The sequence below is a fragment of the Hyaloscypha bicolor genome (assembly GCF_002865645.1).
Source record: "Hyaloscypha bicolor E unplaced genomic scaffold K444scaffold_16, whole genome shotgun sequence".
Lineage (NCBI taxonomy): Eukaryota > Fungi > Ascomycota > Leotiomycetes > Helotiales > Hyaloscyphaceae > Hyaloscypha > Hyaloscypha bicolor.
The window spans coordinates 1,232,565-1,257,912 of record NW_020194518.1 but is presented as its reverse complement, the minus strand read 5'-3'; the positions used below and the strand labels follow the sequence as shown (position 1 = coordinate 1,257,912).

The window sequence follows — 25,348 nt, the reverse complement described above, 5'->3', positions numbered from 1 at the left end:
GTTGCAACAGAGGTGCTTGTAGTACGTAGCCCACTTAGGTGTAATTCCAGCTCCGTGTCGTTTCGGAGCGTTCTTGGTCGTGGGGTTTGGTGGTTGGGAACGAGTTGACAAAATTGATGAGCTCATCCTCGGATGGGAGTGGGATATCCCTTGGGCCGAGCAGGAGACTGGATAGATATTAGCATTACGGACATGCAAAACAGACATACACTGCAGATCGTAGAGTGGCTGGAAGAACAAGGGATGTCAACATTTACATGCATTTGGGGATTTGCGAGGCCACTGGTATGACTAAGGCAATTTGAAAGTGTTGCCTCTCTAGTAAATCAGCGTCAGTAGTTGGGCAAAATTCAGGAATGAACTTGATCAGGGGGTCGTCGAACTGCATTTTGCCTTTCCCAGCGGCCCCAGCGACTGCGGCGGCGAAAGATGTGGAGCAAATGAGAAGTTTTGAGTTGGCATCAATAGGAACCTGGTGTTCAACGTCACAGACTCCGAAGGCCTTTGTGAAATTGACTCCGTTCTGAATGACGCCAGTGCAACGGCCTAGAGCGCTCGCACATTGAGAGTAGCGTCTCAAGCGACTGAATGGCGTCCGCGAGGGATAGATGAAGGGCGGAGGGGGTGCGTCGCTGGAGACCCCTCTTCAAGGGACCAGCTTGGAAGGCGCAATATGAATTACCTAGAGTGATAGAGGAGCGCAGAGTAGTGGTGAGCAGGCCTCACTTATCATCGGAGGATTTCGAGATCTTTTTCGTGCACTCGAGGCTGCTCGTGGACGAACTTTCCCAGTTTCCGGGGAGCGACGTAGTCCGGAAAGCTTAGCAGGACGTCAGTTTCGAGGACAAATATCCCTTCATCTGGATAACAGCCATTTCTGCTTTCTGGAGCAGTCTGGACTTGGCGCAAATTGGGAAGATTGAAGTGGACATCAGGGAGCTGTACAACCTCACCATCAGTCTCAACCCAGCTGGAAATACTCTCGATCCACAACTTGTGGGCCATTCAGACAGAGGGAATAAGACGAAGCCGACATACTCCGTATTCCCTAGTGTAACGGCAGTTGGGGGAGGAGGAGGTTGATTTGGTGGTACTCTAGGCATGTTTAACAAAGCAATCTGTCCTTCGTAAAGGGCTGGAAAAAGGGCGATGCAGCAGCAAGATTTCTTCCAGACCAAAAGCTCGGGCTATTTTCGCGGCGGGGAAAATATTATGGGAAATGGTACATTGATGCTGATTGCCGAATCCGGACATTCGACCAGCGATGAAAACATAACTTGCGGAAACAAGCACAAAATATTTTGAGGCATAAGGAAGGAAGATTCGCGTTCAGAACTCGCTTGAGTAGCCAGTCATTTCCCAACTAAATCACTCGCCCCCTTTTCGCACGTGTCGAATTAAACCCAACCTGGGCACAATCTCAAAACCGCTCGGAAATTCCCAATAAACATTCAATTTAACCAAACCTAACCAACGCTTATTCCCAAAACTCCTCCCCTAATGCCTTTTACATAACTTATTCGCATACTGTACTCCAAACGTGGCCCCACTCTGTATACCCAACCACCGCTCTGTACGACACCTGAATCGCTAATCTGAAAAAAGACTCGTGGTGAGAGAGGAATAAAGTAAGGAGAAAGAGAGAGTAAAGTATGTAATGGAAGTGTGGTTGTGGTATTGGGCTGTAAGGCGTTGTCTCTAGGTCATTTTCACATAGTTGGCAGGGAATATGCCGGTTCGGGTGCCGATTATGCCCGTCCTACAGTTTGTCGTTAGTTCCCTATCTCAAAACGAAGGGAGGGGGAGCGGAGTAATGTGACAAGGAAGACATACCACCAATCATTCGTACTATCAGTCTTTTTCGTCACCGTAATCACATCACCCTTCTTAAACCCCAAATCCCCCGGCTGCTCCCCGTCGAACGTAAACAGCGCGATCGCCTCATTGTCTCTCAAATTGCCTGTCTTCCCCTGGAACAGTGGTTTCGGCGCCGCAGGTCTACCAGGTCCAATTTTCCCACTCGGACTAACTGGACTGGTTGGCGAATCCGAGTACACATAATCATCGTCGAAACCACGACCTCGCCCACTGTTCGCCCGGGCCACGCTTCCTGTAGGTCGATCGTAGATGTCGTCTGCCCACGTACTCGCACGTTTAGGCTTGTCGCTGTATATGTAATCTGATGCGTTCCCCTGCCCAGAATTGACGCTGCCTGTGCGATCCCTCCTTACGCCTTCACCGTACGCACTTCCTCTCCGTCCCTCCCATACCACATCATCATGTCTGTCGTCATACACAGGGATATCGTTGTAAATCGCATCATCGCCCGCGGAGCTACCAGCAAAGATCCGCGTGTTCAGGACGTTCATGAGCGGTTGTGCTGCTGGCGGGGGACGCACAGAACCAGTCAGGAGCTGGGTCGCAGTATAGCGTTGGCCGTAGAGTTTCTCGTTCGCATCTCTTCTCTCAATGATCGCCGAACCCTCCAAACTGACACCCGCAAACAAGCCCTTTGTCTTACTGTAAGAGAATATTCCCGCCACGCCCTTCATGCTCGCAGCTCCTGCGGCCTCGGCATTCCGTCCTACAGGCCCAGCTGCTATTGAAACATTCCCACCGAGTGTGATGGACCCCTGTTGAGAGAAGGTCCGCACGGCGGCGGCATCATTGAGGATGAAAACGAAATCTGTGAGCTCGAAGCCGATCTGGCCGCCGAAGCCAGCGCCCCCGGTGCCGATTGCTGAAGGCGCGCTCCAGGAACCGTCCGAGAGGCGGGCGACGACGACACCATTGCCGTATCGTGCAGAGCCGAGGAAGCCGGCTTTGATCACGGTCAGGATCGCAAGTCCCTGGGCTTCCGGTTAGTTTCATGTATATCCGAGCTATACTTCACAGCTTGATGAGGAGGATGGAAGGGAAAGAGCAGCTACCTTTGCGTTTGCGAGGATTTGAGGAGGAATAATCTTGTCTGGGCCAAAGGCCTGGCGTGGATCAACGAAGGATGCTAGAATCTTGCCGCACTTCTTGCATTCCGCTGTAGCGGGGTATATCAGCTGTTGCCTTGCTTCTAGGGCTATAGCAGAAAGCACTTACACGCCATAGACGACGGAAGAGGGTTGTGGATCCCCATTGCGAACTTCCCCCTGTTTTTCTGGAAAAGAACAGGTATGAGGTTGTTGATGTGCCGTGCCTCAGCACGCTGGTGTATTAGTGGGGTACCTAGGGCCGCCGGTTCCTAACTATCTCGTGTCCGGAATCGTAGCTGTGCCGAGCATCCAAAAGCTTTTTCAATAGCGCTTTCCTCAAATCTCAAACCTGCGAGAGTGCGCAAAAGCGTCGATGTCCGTGGAAAGGAAATGCGAGTCGTCGGCGTGGTTATGGTCGGGATTAGGAGGAGTGATGCGCCGCTGACTAGCACGGATTTCGTCATCAAAGTCTCTCAAGCCACATTCACAATCAGGCGTGGCTGAGCCGTCACCTCCACGCGGACACATGAAGACAATTTGCCCGACTTCACAACCTGCCTTGAACAAGCGACAGCTCAGGGACGACGACGCTCCAGCACAGCAATCTGCCTCTCAAAACCTTACCCCGCTCAATCGCAAGAAGCCTCCACCAACACTCGGGCGCATCAGCGCACCATTCGCTGTGTCTGGGAACAAAGAGACTGTGACACCAACTCGAAACAATTCGCCCGCTGGATCCGGAATCTCCTCAACTACTCTTACCAACCTAAATACACCGCATACGCCAATCTCACATTGAGAGCATTCACAAAAGGAGGTAGTGAGTGAGTGAGGGAAGAGGGAAGCAGTCAAGATGTCAGACGCCTACGAGCGCGAACGCCAGAACAACTCGCGTTTGGCTGAGCTATCTAATAAAGTCTCGGCGCTGAGGGGCGTGACAGTGGATATTTATGATAATGCGAGGGCGCAAGATGTTATTGATAATACTGTATGTTTCCTCTATCTCTCTTCACTTTTTCCTCGCCTCCTTTTCACGATAATGTGAGGTGGACAATTGGAGCAAGCTGAATAGGGGCAAGAGGCTAATGGTTTGAATAGTCAGATACATTCTCCTCGATGAGCACGAGCTTGAAGGGGTCTGCGGGGCGATTGGGAAGAATGGCTGCGAGTGGGAATAAGGTTGCGATATTGAAGCTTTCGGGGATGATTGTGGGAGGTGTTTTGATCCTATGGTTTATCTGGGGTTTTATCTTTTGATCTGCATCCTCTTAAAAGATTACAATGAGTAGATGAGAGGACGGCAATGGAAGGAGTAGAAGGATCTTGAGAAACGGGGAGAGAATTGAGAAAGAGATGGAGTTTATTGTAGGGAGTATTGCATTGTAATTTAGTAGATCCGGACAGGACACACTGCAGCATAGCACGGCGTCAGGGGAGCGAATCAATCAATCGTTTAGCGGTCCTAAATGCAGAGTTTTGATCGCCTTATATCTTGATATAATCACCTACGATGACAAACAGGTATATTCCGGCTGGAGGCAGATCTTTACTGGCTCACGGATATCTCATCCTCTCCTAAACAAGTTCACTCACTCCCAAACATTCGAAAACAAATCCTCACTAGCTGCAAAGCCTGTAGCAGGCTTCGCAGGTGCAGCTCCATGTCCATGGCCAACAGTAGGAGCAGAAGGTGCTGCACTCCATCCTCCGAAATCTTCATCTGCTGTAACTTTCGGTGGGGCGTGACTTGCTGGGGTAAAACCTCCTCCACCTCCAGGGACTATGCTTTGACTTGCTAGATTTCCCCATCCGAAATCCCCAGTGCTGGCTTGTGGAGGCGCAGGTTTACTAATCGGAGGACTCTTTGGGGCGCTGGCAGAGCTCCAAGCGTCGTTTGAACCCCAGGCATCATTGTTAGAGCCCCATCCGCTAATTGTAGCTGCAGGTGGTTGAGGCTTTGGTGCTGGGGTGGGTTGAGAGAGGTTGAATACCGAGGAGTGTTGGGCAGAAGGGGAGGCGACTGTTTGTTTTGGGGATGCTTGGGGCGCGGGGGAGGAGAAGTCGAAGAGGTCGTTGAGTCCGGAGCTGGCTGTGTTTGATAGAGGAGCAGGAGACATTCCTGGTGCTGAGTCGAAAGCTCCAAATCCGCTGGAGGAGCTAAAGCCTCGTGTGGGTTGTGGGGGTGGGGATTGCTGGACGGGCTTTGCCTCGAAGAAACTACCTCCGCCGAGGGCAGGTGGTGAGGTTTGCGTAGGGGCTCGTTGGGATGATAGGTTGCCTAAAGCTGAGAAAGCTGATTGCTTTGGTTGGGCCTGCATAGTAGGTGATTTTTGGCCAGAGAAGCCTAGGTTGCTGAACGCATCATTCATTCCTCCAAACTGTGTTTGTTGGGCTGGAGGCGATTGCTGCATAGCAGATTGCATACCACCAAAAGATCCACTCGAAACATGGGATGGCAGGCGTTGCGGTTGCTGTTGCGGTTTAGGAGCAGAGGCGTACAGAGACAATATAGACTGCTTCAAATCGGGCCGTGATTGGGCTCCTGGTGTAGCAGTGGCACTCGATGGTCGATTCGGTGGAGGAGCCTCAGTCCCAAAGAAATCCAATCCTAATAATGAATCCGCAGGCTTTGTCTGTTTCGGGGGAGCAGGCTCTGACTTCGGCGGAGGTCTTGAGGTAACAGGGGCAGCAGTACTGGCTCTCGGAGGAGGAGAACCAGCGTCATCTCCAAACAAATCAGGCTGTTGAGATCTCCTAACCTGCGAAGGACCTGCACCTGCAGCTTGCCCCGCTTCAGCCCGTTGTGAAGTTGAACGCTCAATAGCATGCTTTTCCTTCACCAAACTCAGCGGCACATCATCATCACCATCCGCATCCAAAGTCGAAGGATCCGGCATCGGCCCCTCCATCACCCACCTCTTCGATTCGTACTTCGTCCTAATAAAGTTCTCAATCTTTGCTTCAGAGGGCACGTGTCCCGGCGCCAGCTTTGCCTCCCAGTATTTATTCGCTCTCGAATTGCCCCATTTTAAGACGCTTTGTAACTGCTCATCTGTCCAGGCGTCGAGGTCCACGGATTTGACTCTGCTGATATGTGTTCCCATCCCTCGATGGATGCCCGAACATCTTATGCAAATGAAGATGCCCAGGTTCCAGCTTGCCCATCTCGGATCTGGCAGACACTTCAATCAGTACAAGAGCATTGAAGTTGGGAATATGGCCAAAGTGAGGCTTACGCTTATTTCTTTTGCAGTCCGCACACGTCTTATTGCCTTCCAGTTTCAAAAGACTCTTGATCGTCTGTGTGTTCTGCGCAGCGCGCTCAGCTGCTGGGTTGGGAGGCCGTCGCGACATATTGCTCCTCGGGATGTGTAATCAGTTTGGCGAGGATCTCGAACAATGCGACGTGGGTGTTTTGAGAACTGCGGTCGATTGTTTCCGAAATGGTCGGCCTTGATTCCACATCCCAATTCCAGAATCGTGGCGGAAGTGAATCTTAGGGCGTGAACCTAGTCTGTTTGCAAGGGTCCGACCCTCCAACGTCATCATTGGGCGGGGAAACGTCAAGGGAGCATTTGAAATACTTCTGAGGCTGTACCTGCCTGTGCCACCCGTGCCACCACCAGTCAAAGTATTCCAAACCTTCTTCTTCCTTTTGATTTGGAACATTTACTTGTTCTTCCTCCCACAAAATTTCTTATAAGATCTCAATGCGCTTCCCCGATTTCCCAACCATCATCAGAACATTCTACACTCTCAGCAACTACTCTGCCCGCCACTCCACACCATACAAAGTCCTACAACCCTTCACAAGAGGAACAATACTGAAGTCAATGCCAACAATCCCCTTTCTATCAAGTTTCTTTAGTACCAGCAGCCCAAGCAAGATGTCTTACCCCCTCCAGAAGTCCGACGATGAATGGCAAGCTGTTCTCTCAAAAGGTATATGTCTTCGCCCCTCAATGCAGCAGAACCCCAGGCTAATACATCGAAGAACAATTCCGCGTCCTCCGCCAACAAGGAACCGAAGCCCCCTTCACCGGCAAATACGACAAGCACATGCCCTCAACCGGAGTCTACGCCTGCGCTGCCTGCGACGCCCCACTCTACAAAGCCTCCCACAAATTCAAGTCCGGATGCGGATGGCCTGCATACTTTGACAACATCCCCGGTGCGGTGACAAGACATACGGATTCGACATTGGGCATGACGCGCACGGAGATTGTGTGCAGTAACTGTGGAGGCCACCTGGGACATGTGTTTAAAGGGGAGGGATATGCTACGCCTACTGATGAGAGGCATTGTGTTAATAGTGTTAGTATGAAGTTTGATCCGGAGGATAAGGTAGTTGATAAGGCGATGGAAGGGAAAGAGAGTAAGGCTTAGGAGTGAGAGAGGAGTTTTTGCATGCAGTTGGCGGTAGATTGTGGTGATCTGTGTATGAAGTGAACGGCAAGGAGACTGTATTGATGAATATTTAGCGCAGAAGAATCTTGACGTATTGTTCTCTAGAGCCCGTGTTCAAGGGCCTGTGTGACTGGTATGCTTTGATCGCCTTTCACAGGAGAAGTATCTCTTTGTTCGTTTTAAACAAGTCTTCTGTGTTTTCAGAAATTGTTCTATTTACGGGATTTATTCATTTCAGCATCTCAGAATTGTCTGCAATATAATCTCAGTGCACAACCATTATTTCCTTTCGAATATTGTAACATTTACTTGGAAACTGGTTGATACAGTTATTCCGAATTGACAGGCAGATGCGTTCACATTTACCTGGCTGTCAAAGCTCATGAGGGGGATGTCACAATTTCGGAGCAATTTTACAAGATGTGCACCGTTTAGAGAAGACGGAAGCGAGATGATTACAAAGTTCCAATCTTAGCAGAAGCAGTGATCCAAGTTTCCTGCACTAGTTTAATTGAACAGTTGAAGCTAAAGCGTGTATTTTCTATTTTCGGGCAGAATTAGCACCTTGACTCCAAGTACGGCATCACCGGACGGGGAAAGCTCCTCTGTCAAGAGTAACATGCATTCGTCCTTTTTCGAATCACTTCGAGAAGATAAAACTAACACGGGGAGGCACAAGGATTTTTTGGCATGTCTATTCTCTTATCCTATCCGCTTTGTACTCGTATGTACGCATGAAGACAGTTCTTTTCCTCCCACATCCTAGGTGTACACGTATCTATTCTTCTATCCATGAAGACAGCTCCTCATTTCTCTACATCCTTATTCCTCCCATCGTCCATTCGTCGCCACATAATCCATAAATCTGATTCCCGTCCTACAGTATCCTCCTCACAACCGCCATCGAGCCGACTCTTTTCCCGACACCGAATACGTTAGCCATTGATGCCATTCAAGAGACCTGACATTCGACACCTTCCATTTCCTCCCCTTCTCCCTGTACCTTTCCTCCGATCCCACTTTCTACCCCCTCCATCTTATCCCGGTCTTCCTGGACCGTCCCTTCGCTATCGCTCTCCTGCCCGGGTGGCTTACACTTCTTGACAAATTGACAGCGGTGCCGCTTCTCGATCGAGTCGCAGAAGCAAGGAGCCAATTTTCCTCGTTCTTCCAAGCCCTGCTCCACCGTATGATTTCGTCTCTTCTCCACCCGCCTGGCCTGTGCTCTCATCCCCTCTTCGGATTGGAGATAGGCGCGGAGAGCCCAATTGAATTCCTGTCTGTCCTTTTCGTCCTGGAATCGAGGAAGGAAACCGGTCTCCACTGTCTCTTTAGCTTGATTCATTGCGTACTTCCGTCTGTTCTCTACGATCTCGGCTCTTTTTCTCTGTTTCCTCTGATTCATCGCCTCAATCGCTGCTTGTTGTCGTCGTTCTTCCTCCCTGTCTTCCTGTTCCTTAGCAATTCGTGCTGCTTCAGCGGCCGCTTCAGCAGCAACCCGGGCTATTTCGGCAGCAGCTTCAGCAGCAGCCTTCTCAACAAGGCATGCACCAAGTTCGTAGCGAAGATTACTCGGTTTTCTGAGTTGAGGAGTACGTTGAACGTGAGCGTTCGTCTTGATCACGAACTCGCTGGTCGGCTTTCCTTGCCGGAGATTGAGACCTGGAAGCATGCGGATGTGTGCCGGGATGGCACTCAATCGAGGAATGGTGCTGGGGTCCGTACCGATTTTTTTGTTGATGGTGTCGAGTTCTCTGGTGATAGTGACGAGTTTCTCTTTGGCTTCCACAGTATCTTTGGCCAGGAAAGCACATTTTCTGCCCTTCTTGTAACTGCTCTTCGAGCTATTGGGTTCTTTCTCCCCTTCCTTGAGAACTATTAATTGGAGCTCTGCGGGGATTTGTATCATGCGGTTTTCGGCTTGGGTATCGGGCGGTGCGCCGGTTCGGCAATAGGACTCTTTGGTTTGGGTGATGGTTCGTGCTTTGGGTTGTACAATTTTGTGCCCAGCGTTGAGTTCCTTGTGCTGAGCAAGAAGCCAAGCGTCGTGTTCTTGCTGGTAGTCGCGGAGAATCTTTCCAGAATCTTCCAATGGAGGAATTGCTTTTCTAATAGCTTCTTGGCAATCCTTTCGCTTTTGATCCGGCCGGAGAACTCGAGCTTGAGTCAAGGCCGCCCACTTCTGCTGGTAGTCCGTGGTCAATTCTTCGAGCCGTTGTTGCCGGACTTCCTCTTCTCGCTGAAATCTCTGAAGGTCGTTCCGGGCTTGTTCGGGGGTCTTCCCTCGTTTAATGGACTCTAGGTGTTGGCTCAGAACGCGGTTCCAAGAAGCCCGGCTCTTTCTGAACCTGGCTTTGACGTGCCAGGCGATTGGCTTAATGTCTTCGTTGGCGTCCTGCTGCTTTCTCAAAGCCAGCTTCCTCTCGGTGAACTCCAGTTTTGCCTCCTCGAAAGCTTGCTTTGCCTGCTGATAGCCATCCATGATAAGATTCCTGTTCTTCGAATACTTCTCCAGTCTGGCTTTTCTCTCGGCCCGTTTGGCAATCATGCTGTTGTAGATTCTGCTTGGCGTGTACTCCTCGGACTCGTGGCGTCGAGCAAAGGCGAAGAGCTCTTCTCGAAGGGGTTTGAAGATAGCTTCCTTCAAAGCCTCGTCTTTTCTCATTTTAGCCATCGCCTTGTAATCGTTGTTGACCTCTGCTTTGGTGAGCTTGAATGCTTTAGTGCCTCCGTTCCGAGGAAGCTTTTTGAGTCCGTTCCGAGGAGGATTTTGTGTAGGATCGGTAGTAGGTTCTTTGGCAAGTCCTCCCTCTCGGCTGAAGTTACCGGTATCTCCTTGAGGCTCAACGAGTTTGGCACCCGCGGCTCTCTTCCTGCGGGTGGTTGCTCCTTCGGCTGGAGCTTCTGCTTGTCCAGTGGGTTCCGCTTCTGATTCAGTGGATTCTGCTCGATGTTTGGTGTAGATATCTGCTTGCTTCGGAATGGCGGCGGGCTCTCCTTCTTTGTAGCTATACTTGTCGGCGATGAACGGCTTCTTGATCTCGTACACACATAGTGCGCAATATCCTAAGTGCGGTCGTTTTGCCGCGGACTCCAAGTCGAATAGGCCCTCGTTCTTCCGCTTCTGGATGTTTTGTGTTTCGACTGGTGCTGGGGAGTCTTGATTGGGTTGGGTTACGGGAGTTGGGACATTTTGACGCCATATTGGAGTCAATACTCGCTCGGACTCTTTGAGCTTGAGATGAATTCTTGCGCCGAGGCTGGGAGGATACTTGCTAGTCTTTGACTGTCCGGTTGTTGCTCTGGATGAGTTGCCGACTGTTGACGTGGACGGTGAACGGGGAGGAGTGGTCATGAGGCGGATCCTCGAACTGGGACCAGGAGGATATTTGCTGCCAGTCTGGGACTGTCCGGATAGTGGGGATGAATTGTTGGCTGGTGGAGTCGGAGGAGGGCTGGCCAATCCAGCTCCACTGGGTTGTGGTGGGCGCGACGAAGTCGCGTTTCGAAGAATGCTGTTGATTTTTGTTGCTGGTTGGCTATTGCCGCTGTTCTGGTTCTTTGCAGCGTTTTGAGCAGCGTGTTCTTGTTGTTCCTTTTTCTTGAGCTCCTCTCTTCTTGTCCTCAGAAACTCTTCAAAGCGGGCAGTCTCGTGCTCGATGACATCTCTGAGGCCCGTCAAGTCCAATTTGGCGGTCTTGGTTGCGGCTTTACTCTTGTAAGGAGCAGTCATATACTTCTCCTGGTCTTTGACTGTGCAGGAGCATCCTTCTGAGTTGGCAAGTTGGTCGCGGGCGAGCTTGTACTTTTCAAGGAAGTACGAGGCGCCGGCTGACATGCTCGTGGAAGACATGTTGAGTCTGTCGTTCGGTCAGTCGTAAGTCGGGGCTCGTAAGTCGATTGTCGTGATCTTTTTCCTTTACGAAGGGATCAAGTTTGACGTTCCGTCGACTTGGTGTCGGCGATACGGTAGGAAGTCAGAAGTTCTGGCTACTTGATGTTCGGGTTAAATCCCTTGTGTTGCTCCCTATTGTTTTCGGTTAGCAGAGTCCAAGTGAATCTGGAGACGTCGACGACAGCGTGGCCGCGTGGTCCTTATCTTGGTCAAAATTGAATTAGAGCAAGTCTGAACTTGGAATAGTCGAATAGAAATAACGCGTATACTCACTGTATGATGGGTTGAATAAAGTTCAAGTGAACCGTGGTGTTGTTGAAGTTGGTTGCTGTCCGGAAAGGGTTAGTACCAAGTAAACTTTAGCGGTTCCACGGATCTGAGGTTCGAATCTCTACCAACCTAGTTAGAAATACCCTTTGTGTGCCGGTTTCGAATGCAAGGGCTCGAAACAGAGTTTTGGGGAATCGTGGGAATATGTCATCGATGAGTCGATGACGGTTTTGGATCCTGTTTGGGTACTGTCAAGGTCTTTGCAGAACTTGAAGATTTGGGGTTCTGTGTCCCGGAGTCGAATGCCGAGGGCTGATATTGAGTTCGAGTGAACCGTGAAGAGTGACTGGTAGTGGTGTGTTCTGGCGCAAGTCAGCCATAAAGAAAAGTTTTGGAGCTTCTGTGCACGAAGAATGGGAGGGTTTGAGACGAAAGGACTGTGCTCGAGACGAAGAAATGCTCCCGGTGAGGTACTACTCGAAAGAATATGCTGGCCAGTGGGGAGTGCTCGTGAGGAGGGAGTGCTCGAGATGGGGAAATACTTACTTTTGATTATTCTAGTAGCTGCTGCTAAGTGACTGGGTGTTTGTGAGCTCTATGATTGAGATGCGGTTTGTTGGTATCTTCAGATGAGGTCTCTGAAGACGTGTGTCAAGGGCCTGTGAATGTGATAAAGGGAAGAAGAATCTCATGGTGCGGGGGGAGAATCTCATACAGGGATATATGAGGCTAAGAAAACTCATCCAGAGAACTGTCAGTCTGTTTTGAAAGGAGGTTGAGCTAGGGATCTGAAGCTTCTCGTAGTTGTTGATGGCGTACTGGAATTGAGATTCGGACTATTCAATGGGGTTGGGGTTGGGTAGGGGAAAGTGGTTAACTCGATTGGGATGACCAGGGAGTGGAAATGGAATAGCTTGGGATATACCGATCTCAAGGACGTGCTCTGTATCTGACTAGAAACGTAGAAATGGAAGGGCGAAGAAGGAGACATTTTCTATTAGCTAGGGACCTATGCTAGAATAAGGGCCCCATAAACGCATTCAGACAGACCAAATTGATCTAACAATGATTAGAATGCCTTAGAAGTCGTTGGCGGCACTTGTATTGTGGTTTGGACTGGGATTTGCTGTACCGCTGTAAATTGAGGTTGGAAATCCGGGGTAGCGTTGAACTTTAAATGTGACTGACAGGTGACGGCGGCGGGGATTAAACTTGTTTGGTCCCACAATTAGCACATCACGTCCTTGTAAAGTTCTAGCAAAGGAGGAAAACTAATGAAAAAGCCGTGGAGTGTCTTGGACGAGGCAATGGGTCAGTGGAAGACAAGTTCCCAGATGCAAGGATGTTTGGGAGAATTGGGAGAGGACGGGGCAGGGGATGGCATCCGAGTCCTATATCATTGCGAAGGGACGCAGCAAATCACTGCGAGCGCGACGATTGCTGGTTGGATGCAGGGCATTTGTTTGGTTGAGTACCGCGAACTTCAATGCATAGCTTAAGTATCTGGCCATGAGGCACTGACTGCTTGGATGGTTAAATTATTCGATGTGAGAATGAATTCAACAGAGGTAGCAGACAACGAGCGTTCCCAATAGCTCTTGCCACATGCACGCAACTAAATCCGGCTGGAACCATTGACGCAAAAAGGGGTTTAAATGCAGAAGGGGCAATTTTTTGACTTCAATGACTAGAATTATGCAAGTACTACAATGATACTCGAAGCTGTCCTCTGCTCATGTTCGCCAAGCTCTTGATCCTCATATGCCAGATGTTGGTACATAGCTCAGCTCAAAGTCTGCACAGTTTGCAACACTCAGCCCTCAAGTTCCACGTGAAGGCCTGTAAAAATCTGACGGGAACCTCCGATACTAGCAAGTATTGGATCTCTTGACTTACATTCCAAGTCCGATTCGTCGCCAGGCAAACTCCGCGTCCTGGCACAATTGAAGGAAGTCGGGATTCTCGAGGTTTTCACAAATGAAGTCATTCAGCATCATCTGGCGATGTGCTTCATCTGCCCCGGTATATCGTGGTGTTTTCCAGAGCTCCTTAGGTTTCGGCTGAGGATTGTGTTTAGTGATGAAAGCGTCGAGGTCATTCAAGTAGCTTTCTGGTGGGGATGCAGGTGAGGGGGTGTCGGCTACGAAATCAGGAGTACTATTTGGAGCAGTGCTCCGAGCAGCGAAATGGTCACGACCTGAAAGTGCTTGGGTTTGTGTGGCTGCGTCTACCATCTTGGGTCGTTTAGCAATTGAAGCTGGGCGAGGTGGAGGTGCAGTGCGTTTCTTCGGAGGAAGAATTGCTTTGGAGATGAGCCCGGGAGCAGACGCTGGGCGGAATGAAGCAGAAGCACTCTTAGCAGCCAATGGAGAGAACTGATCTGGCTCTTCTTGTATGCTTGCCAATTTAGGGATGGATTCTTTTATGATCTCGTTCGCCGGAGCTTCTTCGTTGAGCACCTGCTGACCGGTCGGCTTTGTATTCGTGGCTTTTCGTTGTGCAACCCTCTTCTTGGGTGCTGGCTTCTTGACAGGAGTCGAAGCTGCATCCGCCTGGACTTCCTGAGCCTTGGGGAGAGAGTCGGTTGTTTGAGAAGTTGGCTTTGGCAACACTGATGGGAGATCAGGAGTCGAAGAAGACTTGGAATTGCTGGATTTGCGAGGTTTGGGGAATGGCAATTCGCGCTTCGGTGGAATCCACAATTTCATCAGATCGCTATGCTCGATTGGAGTCGAGGACGGTCTTTGAGAATCAATGGCTTGTGATTTTTCCGCACCAGAAACCTTCTTGTCTCCAGCTGACGAGAAAAATGGAGAAGCGGGCAACAGTCTTGAAGTTGCCGTCGCGCGCTCCAGAGCCTCGTCCTGCTGCGACTGCAATTGGGAGATATAAAGCGAAGGAGCTAAACGAGTGTTTGTGTTGTCTGAACTTGAAGGGGGTAAAATGGGCTGAGACATTCGCCGGTGTTGAGACTATATGTTGTAAGCTTCGTTCAATTCTTTCGAATTCAGAGTAAATTGTGCGCTTACCTCTCTCTCCATCTGAGAGACGAACAGAGAGTGAGTTTGATGAGCAGGGAGTTGATTGAGAGATTCAATCCTCGGCTGTGGTGAGAATGGCGGAATCTTCGAACCAACAGATGAAGTAGAAAATGTGTTTGTCGTATGAGGGGTAGAATAAGGTATGCGGTTGGCTTGCCCTTGATCAGAAAACGCAGTGTCCGATCGCAGAGGAATCTTGAAGTCGGATTTAACTGGCGAGCTGGTTAATTCTGGTTTCATCGGTGAGCTACTCCTCAAAGTTGACGATGACATTGTAAATGATGATGTTGGTCGAGGCAGTGAATCTGCGAGCAGATGTGCAGTTCCTCCAAATGCACTTGCTGACAAGGCCAGAGAGGGAGTAGGAGATGGGCTTGGAGCGACAGTAGGGGCGGATCCATCCTTGTAAGTGATGCGTAATCCAAGGTCATTCATGACGCCCAGCGTTCTCTTGAAGTCGGAGTCAGAGCGCAATTTCACCTGAATTCGACGAACCTTTCATAGAGTCAGCAAAGCTTGAGACGGAAGAAGAGAGGCGTACGGTGTTAATAGTTTTGGGATATCTCATGGCCATGAATGGACTCTTCACAACGATGTCAACTGGGTACTCTGATCCTGAAGCAGGATCAAATTCCCGGCAAAAGGTGACCAGCTGGCCGAGATCCTGGGTTTCCTGACCATGGGTTAATGTAGCTTCGGCAGCAGGATGGACGAGTTCCCATACCAGTACCTCAGCACCACCAGTAACTTTCATGAGAATACGCTCTTGGTAGTTGCCATAATCATCGACGACACGGGCATTTCGAATGACGAGGTCCAGATCATTCCTGTTGTTGACATGAGTCCAGACAAAAGACTTGGTTCCATAGGGTGTGGTATTGTGAGAAAATTTTGCGATGGGGACGGAAACCCAATTGGGATCTTGTACTTGAGAGGAGAGCTGGGACATGATGGATTAGTGAAGTGAAGAAAGGATGTCAAGTGGGTTGCTGGATCGGAGTAGGTAGAAGGTGAAGGGTTAGTATGTGATCAATGCTGAGTATAGCAATACTTCGGCCGTCAACGGTTTCAACTCATTGATGGTATTTGGAGGCCATTGATGGCTGGATTGTGAGGTTTGAAGGTCGAGGTTGAAGTGGAGCTTCAAAGATGAAATGGAGGCACGTCACGTGAGAAACCTGCTAAACTATTTATGGAGCTAGCGTAGCAAGGGTTCCAAAATTCACCAGACAGGGCTGAGATCGCGACCGCGTCGTATCGCATTCAGCAAGAAGAGTTGCATCTTCCTCCCATTGCACACTCAGCGCATGGCAGTATTAATACTGCGACTGTGAAGATGGCTCCTCCTCGAAATACCCGCGAAGCCTCGATTCCAAATACCACCGAATACACCGAATTCATTCAGAAGTTGACTGAATACCATGAGAGGCGAGGAACCCACTTCGAGCCCGAACCCCGAGTCGGAGCCAAGCACGTCGACCTTCTCCATCTCTTCAAGACCGTTGTTGAGCGCGGTGGATATGACAAAGTCAGTGAAGAGAAGCTAGCTTGGAGAAAGCTGGGTCAGGACTTCAACTTGGGCACGAACAATCTCCCTGCTCTCGCCTTCAGTCTCAAGACAGCATACTACAAAAATCTTGCGGCGTACGAGATCTCTAGCATACACGGCAAGGAGCCGCCCCCGAAAGAGATTCTTGAGGATACCACGGCGAAAGGTGGAGGATTGCTTACTCGAACTCTTGAAAACTACCGACCATCGGCTCGAGCTACTCTAGGAAACGACCACTCCGAAGCATCTGGCGACGACGGAACACCTGACAGGCAAAGAAATGCAAGTGAAGAGACACCAGGCTCTGGAGGTAGGGTGACACGAGGTCTTCGACACGCTCCTCCGCAGAGGATATTGTTCCAACCGGAAACCTCGTCCCGTCAGACCAGGAACGTCTCGGCGACATCTCATGCTCCTTCCCCTCAACACCATCCTAATCACCACCAACAGCATCAGCCCCGAGGCGCCTCGACATCCTACAATCCGAACATGGAGCACCAGTCCCTTGCCGTCACAAATTACGAGCCTCGACCCCAGATGCCCCTCACCCTCCGCCCAGTCATAACCCCCGGTAACAATGCAGTCGAATTCGCCAAGCGCCAAAAGCTTATGAAAGATGCTGCCCTCGCTGCCAGTGGAAGAACTCCGGCCGCAGGTAGAGGAGGCATCATGCTCCCTGGCTGTAAGTCTATCCATGACCATACCTTGCACTATACTGACTCCGGGACAGCTGGCTTTGACGGACCAAATATCTACGTTCGCTGCTTGTGCGCCTTGAGATCTGGTATTCCAGCCGAGCAAGATTATGCCCTGCACCATTTGGTCAAAATTTCGATGGAACGTGGGGACAAATACCGATTCGAAGGATTTCCCGGCTTAGCGGAGGCTTTGATTGAGAAAGTCCTTGAGGTCAGCTCCTTGTTCTACAAAGTCGATTGGCAAGTTCTCTATATGGACGATGTTGCAACGCCCGGTGCAGATATCATCAATGGTTTAGATGGTACTCCAGACATTCTCCGAAAAATCGCAAACCTCCCCAAAATCGATGTGGACGATAACATCCAAACCGCGGAGTTTAGTGACGCTCTATTGCAAATCAATGAAGCTGCTCTAACCATTCGAAATATGGTCATGCTGGAGGAGAATGCATACTACGTTTCAGAAATGCTCCCATTGCGGGACTTTCTCAGCATTGCCCTCAACCTTCCAAACCTCGATTGCGTCGTTGAATTAAAGCACTACGCTCTTGATATTGCCGAGCAACTCACCAAATACCTCCACTTCGACGAAACGGACCCTCTGTACATCTCGCTCCTCGCACAACTATGTGACAACGACCGAGGTGCTATCTTGACCGCGCTGAGGGCGATTAGCAGAATATCTATGAACCTGGAGGAGAACAACCTCCTGAAGGGCGTTCCCATCAAGGTCGTTCAGAATATTATCGATTGGACCCTGCTCAACGATGAAGACCTTGTTCATGCCTGCTTGGACTTCCTCTACCAGTATACCGCTGTGGTAGACAATGTCGACTTTCTCATCTCGGAGGTGCAGGTCGAGCCATTGGTTAATCAGCTCGTTCGCCTTTTGATGCACAATGCGGAGAAGAAGGAAAAGACACACTACTCTGGCTACCCGACTCGGATACAGATGCCTCCACAGATTGCGCGCCTCCCCAGAGAATTGCTTACTCAACTTCTCGCACTTCAAGAGCCTGAGCGCAGTTCTCAATGGCTTCGTTCTCTGTTTGAGGAAGACCCTGATGAGAAGATCACTCAGATCGCTCTATGGCAAGCCTATCAAGCATGCTTCGCCTCGCATGCTGCCCAAACGAATGTACCGCTTTTGGCCGCTGCCGATTTCATCAAGAACGTTAGCACTACCTTTCAAGATAAAGCCGCTGCGCAAGTCCAGCAAGGACTGATTCAAAAATTCATAATCAAAGGCATCAGATATCGAATCACCCCAATCGACATGAAAGGCGAGGAATTCAGCAAGTGTTTATGGCGAAGCCCTAGCGGCGAGTCTTGTGGCGAATTCTTCATGAGTCCAGAGACCATGTATCAACACATCGTCAAAGACCACCAAGGTGCCAATCAACTGGAAGGCGGTAAATTTGAGAATACAGCAGGGGATTACACATGTCGTTGGGATCGATGCCACAGATTCGACACTGAACATGCAACCACCTTGTTGCAATTTGCAAGACACATCAAAGTCCATCTTCCGCCGAAATCTTCTTCCACCAAGATTTCACCCAATTACTTTGGCCCCCCACCAGCGAAGAAACTGAAGCCGTCGTACCTCATACCTCCTCCGAGTCATTCTCTCGAAGAAATCCAGACCGCTATGGACGAACGCAAAGAAGCAGCTGGTATTCCTCTCAGTGCTGTGCTGGTTCTTCGGAATCTAGCACGAAATCTGGCGAAGACTGAGGCCGAGGAGATTGCGATGAAGCTTGAGGGAGGCATTTCCTGGGTTGATAAGTTATTCAAGCCGGTCGAGCGACGATTATTTGAGATCATGGCGCACAACCGTAGCTTGGTGAGTTCTCCCTTCGCCCTCAGCTTTCTGATCCCGCTAACGATCTAATAGTTGCCATACGTGACTGATCTACTCGGTACCGCCGGCAAGGATCCGTAGATGAGTAATTTGACACATTGAGACTTTTATCTGCTTCTCTAGCCTGGGTCAGCATGGAGGAAAATATTTGGCGCAAATGGGCGTATTCAGGGAACGTGTGTAAGATAGATACCTGGTACTCTAGAGAAATGCACTGATAATACACGACCCCTTGTTTCCTTGCGCACCTTGACAGATCTGCTTGACTTGCAAGTTCATCCATTTCTTAAGTGATTAGTCTACGAGAGTCCGACTAAAGTGGAATCCTGCGTGATCTTTAACGGAGAAACAGTCGCGCATACTTTTGGACCGGATACCATCGCTACCGTTGTATCGACATCTTGCATACATTTGTTGACCAATTAACGGCTCACTTTGGTCGTCGGAACTTGTATTTTGCCAAATCCTTCCATCGGTAAGCTTCAGGTGTTAAAAACCCCATACAGTAAGGCTGAAGGTGGGGCTTGGCAACTGTAATTTTATCGCCTTCCTGTTGGAATCGAAGTGAAGCATCAGCCATGGATGTTCAGCTCACGCCTTTGTTGCCTCCGTATATATATTTTGTTGCATGGCACTGGCCCCCCCCTCTTGCCCTCTGCATGCCCATATCACGTGTTCAGGGGCTTAGCTCCTGGGCATGTTTCACTCCTAAAGCACCTCCGGAGAACCCAATTTATGCTCCTCAGAGAGCGCATTTTGCACTGCGTTATATCTTCTTCGAGCGCTCAAACGCCAGAGTGAGATTTCCTCGGACTTCCATCGTTCTTCTTGAACTGAGCATATAGCAAGTATCGCCGTTTTCATCGTGAAGAAAATTTATTGAATATGACCTTCTCACTCTCGCTCGCAACAGAAGCTAATATCCCCGGCTTAATCGCGGTCTGGAACTCAGCTTTCTGGCAACCGGCCGTGCAGGCCGTCTTCCCTGATACTCCTACGGGACGAGAATGGCGGCGGAAATCATTTGAACGAAGCATGAAGACTCCGTCTCAACACTGCACGCACATGATCGTGACAGAAGATTCTGCGGAGGGGAAAGAGAAGATTGTCGCGTTTGGGAGGTGGTTTAGGTATGGCGAGGGAGAGTTTGAGATGGATTGGAGCACGAGGTGGGAGCCGGAGTTGCCGGAGGATATGAAGGTTGAGATTGTGGGGGATGTGTTTTTCGATCCGATGGCGAGGCAGCGTAGTGCTGTTATGGGTCAAAGACCACATTATTGTTTGTCTCTCCCCTTCCACCCTCTCGTTGCAAAACCGTCCAAGATAGGTGGATAGGTGGGGCTAATGGAAGCAGTTCTTGAAGTTCTAGCAACTGATACGGAGTATCAGAAGAAAGGCTTAGGCTCTAGGCTTCTGGCTTGGATCTGTGAGAAGGCGGATAGTGAGGGGTTGGAACTGTATTTAGATGCTGGAAAAGGTGCTCAGAGTTTGTATGAGAAGTTTGGATTTATGGAGCAGGCTGACAAGAAGGATCCGAAGGCGGTGGCTCCGATGCTGAGGCTTGCTAAGAAGAAGGAGGAATAGAAGTCTGAAGCGAGCCTCCATGTTTTACGAATCCACTGTGGTGTCGATACCAACCTCAACTGCGCACCAATGTATGTATTCTCACATGGAGCCAACGAACAGTCCAGCAAACTCGTGGCAGGGCAAACATGTACTCGCTCTGGGAGCAAAAAGTTGGTCATTTAGAATCAAGTCATTTACGGATACTAAGGTTGAAGTAGCAAACATGTTCATTCAGACATGCAAGGAAGGTTCCTGATTTCATGATGGCACACCATTGCCCCCACAAGCTAAATTCTGAATAATGCAAAGACCAAGCAAAAACAGAAGCGTCTAACAGAAGATCGTACAATCTGTGTCCAACTTCGAACAAAAGTTTATCCCTGCCTTTCTCCAAAACCTAGCCTCAACTTTCCCAGCAAAACTTTCTCCAGGGGAAGCATCTGTGTCAACCGTTCCTCTGCAGTACGAGTCTCCATCCAATCTAACAATATCTCTCAGTTGATCCAATTATAATTCCTGGAATTCATTTCTTTCCTTTCTTCCCCTTCTTCCCCTTCTTCGATTCCGCCCACGGGTTTTGGATGCAATACCTGAGAGGACAATTTTTGTACCAATGCCATTCCTCACATGTGCATGGATAAGGGGGTTTGTCGTTTTTTCCTCCGTTTCCACCTTTTCGGTTTAGGTTTGAGTAGTCAAAATCTTGATTCGGATCGGACATGTTGACTGCGTTATGTCTTGAAGGTATTGTTTGTAATGGGATGGTTGAATATTGAGGATGAGGGAAAGTGGCAGATTTGGCTCTTGATCGCGGGTTACGGGCATGTATGGTTGATGGACTCTGGCATACTCGGGGCTGGGTGCCTGGAACTAGAAGATATAGACCAGATTCCTTTGATCGAGGGATTGGCTCTTGGGGTTTTGTAGCATGCATGGATTCGATCAGAAGTTTCCAAGTGTACCCACACGGAGGCATCTTGATGTGGTGTCTCGATACTGGGCAATTATCAAAGAACTCATCCGCTTCTTTTGAAACTTGAAGTTTCAAGGGGAAAGGGCATGAACAGGCATGAACCGAACAAAGAGGACGCGTCACGAAAGACACATGTGCACGGGCGATAGCGAGTAGCCTTTGGAGAACTAATCTGTTTCTGCCAAGGTCAACCACAAACCTCGCTTGACCTCTTCCTTTCACCTTCAGATCAGTGTAGCGGGCGTAAGATGAGCTCACGAGACCCTTGATCTGGCTCTTGGTTAGCCTTTAGATGCCCAGTCACGCGGTAGACAAAAAAGCGGCACCCATTTTCGATGTCCCAAAGTCAAGTTGGTCATCGCAAATAGTTATTCTCTAAATAAACACATGCGATATTATATATTCAAAGTTTGCACACTTCGGATATATGATATATCGGAAATCTAGAATATTAGTTCCTGCCCCTCTAGAGTTCAATGAATGTCCAACTTTGACTTGGGACATTGAAAATCAGTCCGCGTTTCTGTCCACTGCGAGCCAGTGAAGAAATCAGATATTTCATTGCTAGCGGATGGAAACTTGGCGACATGGCTTAATTAAGTTCAGCATGATGCGTAGAAGAGGGATGCGAATTCGGGATGTGGTTTTCTTTTTGTAGAAATTTTCCCGAAATTTTTTGTTGGCTTATGCCTTGCGTTCTTGTATTATCTTGCTCTGAGCCTTGAGCTCCCGGATTCTGCAGGCGAACAGAACATAGGCGGAGCCCTCAGTGGCAGCAGCAAAAGGGGCTTCAAGGGTAAGCCAATTCAGTTAAGCGACGGGTCCACAAACACTGCAGGCAATCGGACTTTACTCGTGGGAACACAGCCTTTCCAACAGCTTGTGTGAAAAGCCGCCTATGTCTTGCGGCTAAGCTTGACTTGGAAGAAGGCAGGGAATGTAACATGAAGGTCTCCCTGGCAACTTCGGACGACGTGACCAATGACCGCCGGTGTAATTACCGACAGGCCACAGGAATCAGCAGAGGGGGGAAGCGGATTGGCCTCGGCCCCCGACAAAGCGCCAACCTTGTTTCTTTAATTCGACGATGAAAGTTGCTCAGCCATACTGAGAGAAGTTTGACAAACCATAGCATACGATTGCACAAGTTAACTAATTTGCGCAGTGACAAACTAGGTAGCCTTCAGTGACTGAATGTGAATAACACTATTAGAAGCTTTATATTATAAAAGAATAGGTGGTATCCATACTTCAAAATGAGGAAACTGTCCTGAAAATTCTTAAAGAATATAGCTAGGGATATAGCTTATAAATTTGCCACCTTTCAACAATGAGGATATTGTCCGATTAGGATAGACTCATTGTCATCCGAGAGGAGGGCGGGGGTTCACCGCCCTCGAAAACGTCGTAGCCGAGGAATTCTAGCGGCAGAAAAATTAATTGAGTGGAACGATCGTCTCGCCCGCACTTCTTCCCCATCTTTCTCTCACGTTCAACATCTGCCTTTGCACCAATTTGCACAATCACGTCCAATCTGTGAGTACCTTTGGAGTTCGTCAAGATGTCGGCCCATGATAATTATCAAACGCCTTTGGCATCGAGATATGCTTCGTCTGGTGAGTACCCCGCCATTCCTGCCCCGCGTCCCCTGATTCTCGATCGCTTGCTCTTGGCTCTTGTTAAGGGCGGAGTACTAACCTCGGTGACGTGTACAGAGATGAGAGAGCTGTTCAGCGCCAGAAAGAGAGGCTCCACATGGCGTCAGCTCTGGTTATGGTCAGTCCTCGAGTCCTTACACCCCTAGGGCATTATTTCCTACCTGGCATATCTTCCGAGCTGTTTACTCCCTAGCTAGTCTCGGGAGCTAAGTACTGCTAAGAGAATGTTTCAATTCTCAATTATATTCTTTGAAGGCAGTGCTAATGCGGGGTTCTGATATTCTAGGCTCGCGGAAGCTGAGAAAGAGTAAGTACCGAGTTCACCTTCTCGTTCTACTTCATTCTTCTTGCAGTCGCCATTGGGTCTCAATTTGGATCTGACTTGAGGAGAAATACTCTTGGCTCTATTCCTATTTGTCATTTGAATATTATGCTAACTTCACATGTCTCTAGACTCGGCCTTTCAATTTCCGATGAAGCCATTAAACAGATGAAGGCGCACGTTTTGATAACGGACGATGACTTGGAAATTGCTCGCAAAGAGGAGTCAAAGAGACGTCACGATGTAATGGGTCATGTGCACGCTTTTGGTCAAGTCGCTCCGGCTGCCGCAGGAATCATCCATTGGGGTGCCACCAGCTGCTATGTGACCGACAATGCGGACTTGATTTTCCTGAGGGATGGACTCGACCTTCTTCTCCCCAAGCTTGCAACTGTCATCCACCGACTTTCTCGATTCGCACTGCAGTACAAGGACATGCCCACGCTTGGATATACGTAAGGCCTATTATCATACTCATTTACTTTTCTTCTTCTATGAGAGCCACGAGCCCAGGAGCTGTTTCGGGGGCCGGCATGATTCCTTTGGCTTGTGTTCTGGTCCCAAAGCGACCCCGATACTCTCAGCCTCTTCACGCCACATTGAGTTTTACCGTGCTAATTTGCTGGGCAGACATTACCAACCCGCTCAATGCATCACCGTCGGCCGTCGAGCCTCCCAATGGGTTCAGGATTTGATGATGGATCTTGAGGACATCGAGGCAGTCCGAGCTGCTCTTCGATTCCGCGGCGCACAGGGCACAACAGGAACACAAGCCTCCTTTATGGAAATCTTCCACAACGACGGCGCCAAGATTGACGAGCTAAATGAGATTTTGTGCAAGAAGGCCGGCTTCGACAGATGTTATTCAGTAAGCCTTATTCTCCTAGTACTTTGCTGAGTTCTCGTATGAGACCTCAGAGCGCGGGAGCTTTGCTGGAACTTATAAGTGCATTTATCTTTGGAGACTGGCTCCTTAGCTACTTTGCTCCCCATATAATCAAAAAATAACCATATTAATTCGATAATAGATATCTACCCAGACATACACCCGCAAAGTCGACCTCCGAGTAGCCAACGCACTTGCTGCTTTCGGTGCAACAGTCCAGAAGATCGGCTCAGACATCAGACATTTGGCCTCGCAGAAGGAGATGGAAGAGCCATTTGAGAAGGACCGTATGTTGGGGAGGAACCCATTTCCTATTCCAGATTGTTTTAGCATTTTTTCCTTAGACAATGCCCACTCCCGAAACATTCTGTATCGAGCAATCGCTAACTTCCCCGTTACCTAGAAATTGGCAGCTCAGCCATGGCATACAAGCGGAACCCCATGCGCTCCGAGCGAATCTGTGGACTGGGCCGCCATCTCTCGAACCTGAACAAAGACTGCTCGGATACATTCGCAGCACAATGGTTTGAGAGGACACTTGACGACAGTGCAATCCGACGCATTGATATCCCCCACCTCTTCCTCACCGCCGATGCTATTCTAATCACGCTTGACAACGTCGCCTCTGGCCTCGTTGTGTACCCAGCTCGTGTGCACAGCCGCTTGATGGAGGAATTGCCTTTCATGGCCACGGAGAATATGATCATGAAGATGGTTTCCAAGGGTGCTTCCCGACAAGAAGCTCACGAGGAGATCAGAGTCCTGAGCCACCAAGCTAGCGACGTCGTGAAGAAGGAAGGCGGCCGAAACGACTTGATCGAGCGTGTCAAGAAGACGAAGTATTTCGAGCCGATCTGGGCTGAGATTGACGACATGCTGGATCCGAAGAACTTCATTGGACGATCGCCTGAGCAGGTTGAGCGGTACTGTGGGGACGGGGGAGAGGTGCAGCAAGCTCTTGCAAAGTACAAGAAGTATATCGATGTTGCGAAAGCGGCGGAGTTGACGGTTTAGAGGGGTGGGGGTAATAGTTTGGAGATACCCGACAGGAGTTGTGCAGCTTTCTCTTTCCAATTTGATTTCTCTGGAAAATAGGGAGCTTGGGATATGGAGGCTTGGCCTAGGAAAATGATAGAAGGGTCGCAACCAGCATTAAGTGTGTTCCTTGGACGAGCTGGCTAGCTCAGCATCGTAGATTCATTTAGATCGATGAATACCTCGTCCTCAAACCAATCATATGAGAAGCCATTTCT

At 49.5% G+C, this 25,348-nt stretch overlaps 11 protein-coding genes across 11 annotated transcripts; 6 read left to right on the top strand and 5 right to left on the bottom strand.

Moving 5' to 3' along the window:
• Positions 1-1,698: 1,698 nt before the first annotated feature.
• Positions 1,699-3,130, bottom strand: K444DRAFT_625107 (DUF500-domain-containing protein; the record flags this gene model as incomplete). The annotated part of the gene is made up of 4 exons (XM_024882477.1): positions 1,699-1,759; positions 1,834-2,849; positions 2,931-3,034; positions 3,094-3,130. The coding sequence occupies 4 exons, from the start codon at positions 3,128-3,130 to the stop codon at positions 1,699-1,701; spliced, it is 1,218 nt and encodes a 405-aa protein (XP_024742440.1).
• Positions 3,131-3,491: 361 nt separating this feature from the next.
• On the top strand, positions 3,492-4,141 carry K444DRAFT_608121 (uncharacterized protein; the record flags this gene model as incomplete). The annotated part of the gene is made up of 1 exon (XM_024879315.1): positions 3,492-4,141. A coding segment is annotated over one exon (274 nt), but the record flags the coding sequence as incomplete, so codon positions are not given.
• K444DRAFT_608120 (uncharacterized protein) lies at positions 3,498-4,302 on the top strand. The gene is made up of 2 exons (XM_024879314.1): positions 3,498-3,954; positions 4,065-4,302. Exons 1-2 carry the CDS (start codon positions 3,820-3,822, stop codon positions 4,221-4,223), a joined length of 294 nt encoding a protein of 97 aa, XP_024742438.1. The 5' UTR covers positions 3,498-3,819; the 3' UTR covers positions 4,224-4,302.
• Positions 4,303-4,555: 253 nt separating this feature from the next.
• K444DRAFT_519305 (ArfGap-domain-containing protein) lies at positions 4,556-6,320 on the bottom strand (the record flags this gene model as incomplete). The annotated part of the gene is made up of 2 exons (XM_024873945.1): positions 4,556-6,138; positions 6,203-6,320. 2 exons carry the CDS (start codon positions 6,318-6,320, stop codon positions 4,556-4,558), a joined length of 1,701 nt encoding a protein of 566 aa, XP_024742437.1.
• A 356-nt stretch (positions 6,321-6,676) lies between these two features.
• K444DRAFT_640405 (methionine-R-sulfoxide reductase-like protein SelR) lies at positions 6,677-7,352 on the top strand (the record flags this gene model as incomplete). Its single annotated transcript, XM_024884495.1, has 2 exons — positions 6,677-6,908; positions 6,961-7,352. 2 exons carry the CDS (start codon positions 6,677-6,679, stop codon positions 7,350-7,352), a joined length of 624 nt encoding a protein of 207 aa, XP_024742436.1.
• A 973-nt stretch (positions 7,353-8,325) lies between these two features.
• K444DRAFT_625104 (uncharacterized protein) lies at positions 8,326-11,226 on the bottom strand (the record flags this gene model as incomplete). The annotated part of the gene is made up of 1 exon (XM_024882476.1): positions 8,326-11,226. One exon carries the CDS (start codon positions 11,224-11,226, stop codon positions 8,326-8,328), a length of 2,901 nt encoding a protein of 966 aa, XP_024742435.1.
• Positions 11,227-13,070: 1,844 nt separating this feature from the next.
• K444DRAFT_182249 (uncharacterized protein) lies at positions 13,071-15,674 on the bottom strand. Its single transcript, XM_024870824.1, has 4 exons — positions 15,304-15,674; positions 15,121-15,252; positions 14,568-15,074; positions 13,071-14,510 (listed from the first exon to the last, which is right to left on the bottom strand). The coding sequence occupies exons 1-4, from the start codon at positions 15,526-15,528 to the stop codon at positions 13,431-13,433; spliced, it is 1,944 nt and encodes a 647-aa protein (XP_024742434.1). The 5' UTR covers positions 15,529-15,674; the 3' UTR covers positions 13,071-13,430.
• Positions 15,675-15,849: 175 nt separating this feature from the next.
• K444DRAFT_581734 (uncharacterized protein) lies at positions 15,850-18,935 on the top strand. Its single transcript, XM_024877757.1, has 3 exons — positions 15,850-16,810; positions 16,859-18,672; positions 18,724-18,935. The coding sequence occupies exons 1-3, from the start codon at positions 15,916-15,918 to the stop codon at positions 18,769-18,771; spliced, it is 2,757 nt and encodes a 918-aa protein (XP_024742433.1). The 5' UTR covers positions 15,850-15,915; the 3' UTR covers positions 18,772-18,935.
• A 313-nt stretch (positions 18,936-19,248) lies between these two features.
• K444DRAFT_608114 (acyl-CoA N-acyltransferase) lies at positions 19,249-20,585 on the top strand. Its single transcript, XM_024879313.1, has 2 exons — positions 19,249-19,969; positions 20,045-20,585. Exons 1-2 carry the CDS (start codon positions 19,576-19,578, stop codon positions 20,272-20,274), a joined length of 624 nt encoding a protein of 207 aa, XP_024742432.1. The 5' UTR covers positions 19,249-19,575; the 3' UTR covers positions 20,275-20,585.
• Positions 20,586-20,636: 51 nt separating this feature from the next.
• Positions 20,637-21,279, bottom strand: K444DRAFT_182195 (uncharacterized protein). Its single transcript, XM_024870823.1, has one exon. It carries the CDS (start codon positions 21,230-21,232, stop codon positions 20,780-20,782), a length of 453 nt encoding a protein of 150 aa, XP_024742431.1. The 5' UTR covers positions 21,233-21,279; the 3' UTR covers positions 20,637-20,779.
• A 1,664-nt stretch (positions 21,280-22,943) lies between these two features.
• On the top strand, positions 22,944-25,343 carry K444DRAFT_608111 (adenylosuccinate lyase; the record flags this gene model as incomplete). Its single annotated transcript, XM_024879312.1, has 6 exons — positions 22,944-23,005; positions 23,174-23,194; positions 23,341-23,664; positions 23,840-24,077; positions 24,238-24,382; positions 24,499-25,343. The coding sequence occupies 6 exons, from the start codon at positions 22,947-22,949 to the stop codon at positions 25,107-25,109; spliced, it is 1,398 nt and encodes a 465-aa protein (XP_024742430.1). The 3' UTR covers positions 25,110-25,343.
• Between the last annotated feature and the right edge of the window lie 5 nt (positions 25,344-25,348).

What these genes read in the sequence shown, in the direction of transcription:
- K444DRAFT_182249 (XM_024870824.1), bottom strand. Translation starts at nt 15,528, where the DNA reads ATGTCCCAGCTCTCCTCTCAAGTACAAGATCCCAATTGGGTTTCCGTC. An exon ending in ATCCCAAAACTATTAACACC is followed by an intron (nt 15,075 to 15,120) that starts GTACGCCTCTCT and finishes ACTCTATGAAAG; the next exon opens with GTTCGTCGAATTCAGGTGAA. An exon ending in TCTCTCAGATGGAGAGAGAG is followed by an intron (nt 14,511 to 14,567) that starts GTAAGCGCACAA and finishes TACAACATATAG; the next exon opens with TCTCAACACCGGCGAATGTC.
- K444DRAFT_608120 (XM_024879314.1), top strand. Translation starts at nt 3,820, where the DNA reads ATGTCAGACGCCTACGAGCGCGAACGCCAGAACAACTCGCGTTTGGCT. An exon ending in AAGATGTTATTGATAATACT is followed by an intron (nt 3,955 to 4,064) that starts GTATGTTTCCTC and finishes TGGTTTGAATAG; the next exon opens with TCAGATACATTCTCCTCGAT.
- K444DRAFT_581734 (XM_024877757.1), top strand. Translation starts at nt 15,916, where the DNA reads ATGGCTCCTCCTCGAAATACCCGCGAAGCCTCGATTCCAAATACCACC. An exon ending in AGGCATCATGCTCCCTGGCT is followed by an intron (nt 16,811 to 16,858) that starts GTAAGTCTATCC and finishes ACTCCGGGACAG; the next exon opens with CTGGCTTTGACGGACCAAAT. An exon ending in TGGCGCACAACCGTAGCTTG is followed by an intron (nt 18,673 to 18,723) that starts GTGAGTTCTCCC and finishes ACGATCTAATAG; the next exon opens with TTGCCATACGTGACTGATCT.
- K444DRAFT_608114 (XM_024879313.1), top strand. Translation starts at nt 19,576, where the DNA reads ATGACCTTCTCACTCTCGCTCGCAACAGAAGCTAATATCCCCGGCTTA. An exon ending in GGGTCAAAGACCACATTATT is followed by an intron (nt 19,970 to 20,044) that starts GTTTGTCTCTCC and finishes TAATGGAAGCAG; the next exon opens with TTCTTGAAGTTCTAGCAACT.
- K444DRAFT_182195 (XM_024870823.1), bottom strand. Translation starts at nt 21,232, where the DNA reads ATGCCTCCGTGTGGGTACACTTGGAAACTTCTGATCGAATCCATGCAT.